Source organism: Nicotiana tabacum, chromosome 20 (assembly GCF_000715075.1).
Source record: "Nicotiana tabacum cultivar K326 chromosome 20, ASM71507v2, whole genome shotgun sequence".
In the NCBI taxonomy this organism is placed as follows: Eukaryota; Viridiplantae; Streptophyta; class Magnoliopsida; order Solanales; family Solanaceae; genus Nicotiana; species Nicotiana tabacum.
In genome coordinates, this window is record NC_134099.1 from 15,228,595 (window position 1) to 15,238,045 (window position 9,451).

Here is a 9,451-nt window from a genome sequence, read left to right on the forward strand (position 1 = left end):
TACTCCATAAATCTAGTCGAATACACTCGAATACAACAACTGATTAACTGGACTTCCCTGATTCACGCCTATTTTTGTTACTGTATTCATGAATACAATAGCTTAAATACATCAAATACATCTTATAATCACATAAAAAGTATCTATAATCCGTAATATAGCAAATGATATCTATAGATGGCTAATTACTACCAAAAGATAGTGCTTTATGAAAATTTCTATTATCCATTTCCCTCGAATAGAAAACCTCCACATAATTATTGTTATGATTTTCTAATCCAAAACCTATTAAATGAGTTGACGCATGTGTATTCTTTTCAAAAGAATATTTAATAGGTTTTCTAACTCCCATATATCTTTGAATTTTATCTTTAATTTGTTGACTAGGAAGACGTCAACTACTTTATCTTCATTATTAAGTCTCTTATATTATGACAGAAGGAAAAAAAAAAAAAGTGAAAATATGATTCTACATTTGTTCTAATTTATGTGAACATATTTGATTGAGCACGAAATTTAAGAAACAAATGAAGACTTTTGGAATTTGTGGTCCTAAACAAGTCCAAATATGACACAGAGTATTTGTGTGGTTATAAAAGCTTCTCATTAAGGGTAGAGTTGTAAGTTTAAGCTAAATTGTTACCAAATTTAGAAATGGTTCATTCCAATTTATATGTACCTATTTGACTAGGCACAGAGTTTAAGAAAAAAATAAAAACTTTTGAAATTTATGATCCTAACCAAGTTAAAAAGGGGGCCATGATATTTGTGTGGTTATAAACGATTCTCATTAAGGGTAGAATTGTAAGCTTAAGTTAAATTGTTTTCAATTTTAGAAATGAGTCATTCTTTTTGGAACGGACCAAAAAGAAAATAGGTTCACATAAACTGAAACAGAGGGAGTAAGTATTTATCTAAACAATTTAATGAAATATATACAAATTATAATTCAGAATGAGTAACTAAAAAAAGATTAGAGTCTCTATACCAAAACTAACTCAAAGTTGTAGTAGGAAACCTAAATTGTTTAAAATTTGATATTTGCTAATTTATTTAGTTAATACTTTATTCGTTTCAATTTATGTGAACCTATTTGCTTTTTATTCTGTGAAAAAGAATGATCTTCTTCCTTATTTGGAAACAATTTACTTTTATACAATGATTTATAGCCACACAAAATATATGTGGCTCATTTTACACCACAAATTTAAAAGTCTTCTATCTTTTCTTAAACTACGTGCACAGTCAAATGGGTTCAAAAGGAGGGAGAATTTAAATAGGAGAATTATATAAAAATAAATTTTCATATTTCTAGTTCAAACAGATTCTCTAATATTTTAAACATGGTACTCCCTCTGTTCCAGTTTATGTGAACCTATTTTCTTTTTGGTCCGTTCCAAAAAGAATGACCCATTTCTAAATTGGTAACAATTTTACTTAAACTTACCATTCTATCCTTAATGAGAAGTTTTTATAATCACACAAATACTCTGTTTTTTTTTATTTGTTTAGGATCACAAATCCTAAAATTCTTTATTCTTTCTTAAACTCCGTGCAAGCTCTCGCATAAATTGGAATTGAGGGAGTAATAAAAATTGTAAACACCACTCGGTCTTTCAAGAAAGATCAGTTTAAACTACGGTATTAGTTTGAACTCTCATTCACACACAGACAGCCGTAATATGGAGAGAGATTTGGAATTTGTAATAGACGAATTGATGATCAATTCAGGGAACGCGATGGAAAATGTAACGGAGACACTTAACTCAATATCAAGTGAGATAAAAAGATTGTTGCAGATGCTAAAGGATTTTGGTGCCAAAGTGTTAGTGACGCTAAAGAATGTTTGTGGCCAAGTGTTAGTGACGCTAATGAATGTTGGTGGCCAAGTGTTACTGACGCTGGAGAATATTGGAGGAGAAATGGTGGTGACATTGAAGAATATTGGTGGTGGATATGCTAGTTGGTTTAATAGGGCGTTTCCGCCGGAAACTAGAACCGAAAAGATCAAAGAATGGTGTAAGTTTGCTTTATGCTTCATAGGGATTCTAGTTATTCTTTATGTAAGCTTTTATGTTGGAAAAGTAAGGGTGGAAATAATGAAGAATATTTTTAGTGGTGGATTTGCTAGTTGGTTTAATAGGGTGTTTCCGCCGGGAACTAGGGTTCAAATGATCCAAGAATGGTGTCAGGTTGCTTTATACATCATAAAGTTTCTGCTGCGTTCGACTGAACAAGATGATGAAAGCTTTCGTGTTGGAAAAATGGTGGCGACAGTAAAGAATTTTGGTGATGGATTTGCTGACGTATTTCCGACGCCGGGAACTAAAATCCATAAGATCAAAGAATGGTGTCAGGTTGCTTCACCTTTCATTGGGTTGCTGCTGCGGTGGCTTCAAGAAGATGATGAAACCTATTATCAGGGAGTGAAATCGCAGCTGGAGCGGACTAATTTAGAGGATGAAAGCTCTATGTATGCGGCGGTGCTGGGACTGCTACTGCTACTGCCCAATTATCTGAAGGAAAAAGATGATAAAATAAAGCCAGGCAAGAATTTATAGTACAGTAATAATTAGTTCCAAGAATTTATAGTATAATAACAACCCTTTATAGTGGCAGCAAAAGGACAAGGACCGGTGATCGGAATTGATCTCGGCACTACATACTCATCCGTCGGCGTGTGGTAACACGACCATGTTGAAATCATTGTCAATGGTCAAGGTAACAGAAGGACGCCATCCTACGTTAGTTTCACTGATTTGGAGCGTCTCATTGGTCATGCCGCCGAAAAAGAAGTCGCTAGGAACCCTACCAATACTGTCTTTGGTAAGATCTCGTCTTTTTGCGGTTTTAATATCAGATTTCTCATACCATGTAATATGCGAAGAGCTTTATATTTCACTGATTTTTATTCTACTTGATAGATCGGCGATGTTAATATATGATTTCATATAAGTGTTCGTAACACTCAACGGAATCCTAGGCAGTACTTTCGTGTTTAAAATTAATTCACATGTTAAAGATCGGACTTAAGACGTACTTGGCTTAATTCACATGTTAAAGATCGGACTTAAGACGTACTTGGCGAATAGAGTTTCGTTTCAAAAATTTCTTCGATAATGCGAACACTTTATGCGTATCCACACCAAGATCGATCTTTGCTATCAACTCCTCGATCAATGGAACCGGTGAACAAAAGTATTATGCTGAAATTGTTCTCAAAAACTTTCAGCACGACAAGGAAAACAGTTTTCTTGTCTGATGAGCAGATAGAGCTCGGCTAGTGTCTCATGATAGTGTTGTTATGAAGACCATACAAAATTTTGGTTTGATCATAAGCATGTTATTGTGTTACTATTATGTGAAAATTCTTGAAAGTTTGTTTATGGCTGTTTTGGAGCGTAAGCACATCAGCTATAAAAATTATTTAGTTCTTGAAAACCACATGCCAATGTTAACCTGAACTTTTGCACCATGCAGCTGCTAAAAGGTTGATAGGTAGGAGATTTAGTGATGCCTCGGTGCAGAGTGACATGAAGTTGTGGCCATTCCAGGTTGGTGATGTTGCCGGTGATAAGCCGCCAAGGATTTTAGTCTACTACAAGGGTGAGAAGAAACAGTTTACTGCTGAGGAGATCTCAGCTATGGTGCTCATGAAGATGAAAGAGATTGCTGAAGCCTTCCTTGGCACAAGTGTTAGGAATGCTGTGGTTACTGTTCCAGCCTACTTCAATGACTCTCAGCGTCAGGCCACCAAGGATGCTGGTGTTATTGCAGGCCTGAATGTGATGCATATTATTAATGAACCTACAGCAGCTGCCCTTGCTTATTATGGTCTTGATAATAAAGCTACGAGTGTTGCTGAGAAGAATGCGCTAATCTTTGATCTTGGTGGTGGTACATTGGATGTCTCTATTCTCACAATTGTGGAAGGTAGTATCTTTGAGGTGAAAGCTACTGCTGGAGACACCAACCTTGGAGGTGAGGACTTCACCAATAGGTTGGTTAACCATTTTGTTCAGGAATTCAAGCTAAAGAGCACAAAGGATATCACTAGTAATCCTATGGCGCTCCAAAGGTTGAGAACTGCATGTGAGAGTGCAAAAAGGACCCTTTCATCCTCTGCTCAGACCACCATTGAAATCGTCAATCTATACGAGGGTATTGACCTTTCTTCCACCATCACACGTACTAAGTTTGAAGAGCTTAACATGGATCTGTTTGCAAAGTGTGTGACATCAGTTGAGCGCTGTTTGAGGGACGCTCGGATGATCCAGAGCTCGGTTCATGATGTCGTCCTGATTGGTGGTTCCTCTAAAATCCCAAAGGTCCAACAACTTTTGCTCGTCTAACTTCTATTATCACCAAACAGTTGTTCTAGTTGTCCGTGTCCGTTCGAGTTCATCGTTGCTCATTTCCGGTTAGTTGTAAGTTTCGTTTCTGTCCGTTAATTTGTTTGATATTTTTCGGATTTGAAATCAATATGTTTGATATTAATTTCATGTTCATCGTTTTATTTTTTATTTTTTTCAGTTTGTTTTGTTTCATTTTTCTTGTTTATTTCTAGATAAAAATTGATTAGTTTATTTATAATGTTGTTAAGATTTAAGTTGAGATTCAATTAAATATTTTTCAGTTTGTTTTATTAATTTAAAAAAGGATTTAAAGTTAATATAAAAGAATGGTAGTTTAAATCGCTTGAATCCGAAATTTGTATAGTTTGATTTCTTGTTTATCATTTATGATTATTTTATTTGTCTCATAATCTTGTTTAAGTTTAATATAGGAATTGTTGGTTGTAATGTTGTTAAAGTTGATTTTAAGTTCAATATTATTGAATTTAGAAATCTGAATATACTTGTTTGTTGTTGTTATTGTTGAATCTGAAAATAGGTTTGTTTGTTGTTAAAAATATTGTTCAACCAAGTTTTAGTTGTTCTTTGTTTTTCAATTTGTGTTCATGTGATTTGTTGATGAAATGTTGAAGAAATCATGTTCAGGTGATTTGTTGTTTGAACATTATTAGAAATTGATCATACTGTCTATATTTTGGTTAAATTTGATTAATTGATTGTTATAGCTGATGGGGGTAGTTTGGTAATTTGTAGTACGTTCAGGGGTAAATGGTAATTGCAATAAGGTCGGAGGGGTAGTTTGGTAATTGAACATTTTGTAATTCTTTATGTTAAGCATGGGGGACAAAATGTAATGAGGTGTGTTTTGATATTATTGTTTAATTAAATGGGGGACAAGACAAAATGTAGTGGAGGGAATATGGTAATTATTTATGTTAGGCATGGGGGACAAAATATAATGGGGTGGGGTTGATATACTTATTTAATGTAATGGAGATAAATGGGAAGATAATGGGTTTGGTAGGAGAAAATGGGTTGATTTTAATTGATTAAAAGATTTTTGGGATGGAATATAAGTAGAGGTCTTGAAATCAGATGAAAAGAACACAAAAAAATACAGATAGAGGAACTAATCTGAATATAGAGAAGAACAGAAAGAAAATAAGAGAGAAAAAAAAGGGCTGAACATTTAGGAGAGAGAAAATTCCGAAAAATATTTAAACTTTTAAAAAAAACTAAAAAAAATCTTCTGCTTTCTTTCATTGTTTGAAATCAGAATTAATTGTTGTTTCATCAAAGCTTGAAGCTTTTGTTTTTTGGGATTACTGCTCCACTGGTTTGCAAACTCTGTTCCTGGGTTGTTACTGCTGCTGGGCTGTTGTTGCTGTGCTGTATTATTATTACTGCTGCTGATTCTCATCTTCATCTTCTTTTGTTTCCAATATGAGGTACACGACTGTAATACTAGCTATTGCAAGCTAATAATGTGGAAGCATGAATACATATGAAGAATGAAATTTTGAAGTTTTAATTTCGCTTTTCTTTGTTCCTTTTATTGATTGTATTTAAGTTATTTCATGTATTACTGAATAATAATTGGAATAAGAAAAAAAATAACATAAATTAGTCTTTAATCGGTTTGGCAAAATGGGTTAATTCACTAAGTTATGAAAGTTTCAAGATTATCAACAGTAGGTTAATCATGAATAAGTAGCTAAATTTAGCTAAGGCATGAATTTAAATTAAATTTCGTAAATTAGGCATTAAGGCATGATTTGAGTTCAAGCAAGATTAGAAGAACGTTAAGTCTAATAAACTTTCTAATAAGCTTTAGTAATTATAGTTAAATCTAGTTTCAAATGGTTGTGAATAACTAATATCAATAGTTTTTTTTTTATATAACAATGCTGAGTTGTATTTGATTCTTTTGGATATTAGTTGTTGAACTTTTATTTTATTTATAATTTCGAAATTAAGAGTAAAATTCCTTTTTCATCAATATTTGTATTAATCTAGCAATTAGCATGTCATGTTTTCTTAAAATAATAAAAAAGCTAGTAATTAATTAGGAATTTTTTTTCTTTATTTTAGAGACTAATTTTTATAGAAAAATGTAGTCGCTTTAAGATTTGTCCATTTAAAATAAATGAGATGAGCCTCGCTTAATAAAATGTATAGATTGCGGGGCCCTCAATAAATGTACATTTAATTGCTTAGAATTAGGGAGGAGCCGTTTTAGCAAATTTCACGGCCCTACCCAAAATAATGATACGCTAGTCGCTTTAGGCGCGTATTTAATAATGTTATTTTCTTAAATACGGGTGTGCATTTATGTAACCCAAATCTAAATCTCAACGGAGTCGAAATGTGTCGATAACCACGGGTGCATTGATTGCGACGTGGTTTGAAATACGTTTTCACAATGTTGCAATTCTTCGTAAAATAATAACAATAAATAAAAAAAATAAAAGCGGCTAAAGGATAAAATTTGCACATAAGTTTATAATACGTATTATATCAGATAATCAAGCCGAATATAACAGTTGAGCGACCGTGCTAGAACCACGGAACTCGGGAATGCCTAACACCTTCTCCCGGGTTAACAAAATTCCTTATCCGGATTTCTGATTCGCGGACTGTAATACAGAGTCATGCTTTTCCTCGATTCGGGATTAAAATTGGTGACTTGGGACACCCTAAATCTCCCAAGTGGCGACTCTGAAATAAATAAACAAATCCCGTTTCGATTGTCCTTTAATTGGAAAAACTCCTTGTACCCTCGCGGGGACGGAAAAAGGAGGTGTGACACCAGGTTTTGTGAACCGGTGCAGTTCTTAGGCATTAGCAAACCCAGGGTTTCCCACACTAGACCGACCAGTCCTCCTATCTCCTCTAACAAAGGTGTCATTTCGATGTCCCCAAAGCGGAACACGGCCCTTTCACAATCCCAAAATAAGGTAGCAGCTTCTATTATCATGTTGTTAGGCTGGATCTCCAGGAGGGATGGTAGATTACACAAATATATTCTGGCGAGGGTTTTGTCACTAGAATGTAAATCTTCCCACCAACTTAGCAATCTTGGGTGGATATTGGTGACCATGCTGAATCTGGGGACTTCGTGCCTCATATTTCTGCAAGTTAAACAAGGTTAGGCCCTTACCCCCACCAGACTCGATTATTTAATATCAACAATTAGCATGAAGCATTTATTTCTCCAAATAAATGCGCAGAACGCGATGATGTCCGTTTGGGTTTAGGGAAACCCAGTGGACTTTTGGACAAGGCTATCTTAAAGGATCATTACGTGGACAACATAACAGACCCGGATAGGTTTGACCATGGCGCATGCGTAATTTAAACAGAGTAAGGTTTCTATGGGGTTTTAGACTGGTACCCTTGAGCGGAAAATTCAAAGGGAAGGCACGGAACTGTCGACTGCACTGCTGATCGACTAGTTTTACAGCAAATAAGCCTTTCCGAATTTAGGGGGTAATGATATAGGAAGGGCGCAACCACTCATCAAGCACTGCTATAGTATTTGTTTGGCATGAGTGGAGTATGATGTTGAGCATGATTATGTAATAATTAAAAGCATGTTGACATGTATTTGCACGTTAAGAAAATGATATACATCAGTTTTATAATTTAAAACAATTATAAAGGAAGGAAACAAGAAAGATATTTCAGTTTTGCAGTGAAGAAGAAATTAAATACTTAAAGGAATTAAACAAATAGTTGCACATGGGGGGGGGCACAAATTCACAAAAACGGTATGAAATGGTAAAAGCCTGTCGCGCCCCCTTTTTTCTCGCGAAATTGGGTTTATGACATTTTCGGTTGGGACAACTCGTTCCTTTTGGAATGGGGGTTTGCATTTTTGAAGATTCTTCACCTAACGATTTAAGGTGTGTTAGGATACCTATAGAGTTTATTTATAACTACGTTTGGTAACCAGAGACAGGGTAGGGGCTTGAAGTTATCCCAAGGGGAAGGTGTTAGGCACCCCTCAGGATCCACTAGTGTGGTTCCCGACCAAATAGTTTTTATGAATTTGTACAAGTAGCAAATAAACAAGTATGACTCAAATAGTAGGGGATTTAAGTTTAAATACGCAGGTGTTTGAAAAAACCAATTAATGAAAAGTGAGATTTTGAAAAGAATTACAATATAAGCATATTTGGGAATGTAAAGAGGGTATCCTAGGTTTGTTTATAATATGGATCACATCAATACAATACCCGGTATAACACTCCTCAAAGAGGGGCTACACGTGGTATTAACGCACTGGTTATCATATCCACATCTACCCTTTCCTACCCCGTGAAGGTGATTAAAGCGAGGGTTAGTTTCGACCCCTATTGCATGATGTTACCCATCCTTTCCTATAATCCTGGTGGAGTTTAGGATTTCTATCCTATGAGGGAGGTTCTAGGCACACCCTCAGGTTTAAAGGAAAAATACTAGGCGACAAATAAGAACACATAGGACTGCATTTAGGGGGCAAAGCACAGAAAATAGATAGAAGGCTCAGATATACCTCCACAAGTAATGCACATAGACAGCACGACTCATACACAGATAAGGTCCACATTTGAACTCAGAATCCTAAAACATGGTATCTAAGTGATTTTAAAAACATAACAGAGGCGGATTTGATCTGTAATTCAGAAAAGGGGTCCTAATAAGTTTTGCCTACTGATTTTAAACCACTTGATAACTAAGCAACATATGTAAAGAAGCATATTTCCAGTTTTGACAAATTTAGCACCTAAGGCTTGCCTAGATGTAAAACAGTATTCTAGTTGTCACACCTCCTTTTTCCGCCTTCGCTAGGGTACAAGGAGTTTTTTCCAATTAAAGGACAATCGAAACGGGATTTATTTATTTATTTCAGAGTCGCCACTTGGGAGATTTAGGGTGTCCCAAGTCACCAATTTTAATCCCGAATCGAGGAAAAGAATGACTTCATATTACAGTCTGCGTACCAGAAATCCGGATAAGGAATTATGTTAACCCGGGAGAAGGTGTTAGGCATTCCCGAGTTCCGTGGTTCTAGCACGGTCGCTCAACTGTCATATTCGGCTTGATTATCTGAT

The 9,451-nt window shown here is 35.3% G+C and overlaps 1 protein-coding gene across 2 annotated transcripts; it reads left to right on the forward strand.

Moving 5' to 3' along the window:
* Nucleotides 1-1,615: 1,615 nt before the first annotated feature.
* Nucleotides 1,616-4,507, forward strand: LOC107792677 (heat shock cognate 70 kDa protein 2-like). Of its 2 annotated transcripts, none has more exons than XR_012704148.1 (2): nt 1,616-2,826; nt 3,481-4,507. XR_012704148.1 is itself a non-coding variant. In XM_075241461.1 (2 exons), the coding sequence occupies exon 2, from the start codon at nt 3,534-3,536 to the stop codon at nt 4,350-4,352; it is 819 nt and encodes a 272-aa protein (XP_075097562.1). In that variant the 5' UTR covers nt 1,668-2,826; nt 3,481-3,533; the 3' UTR covers nt 4,353-4,507. The 2 variants fall into 2 exon arrangements, 1 of the variants encoding a protein (XP_075097562.1); XM_075241461.1 differs by having other exon boundaries at nt 1,668-2,826.
* Nucleotides 4,508-9,451: the final 4,944 nt, after the last annotated feature.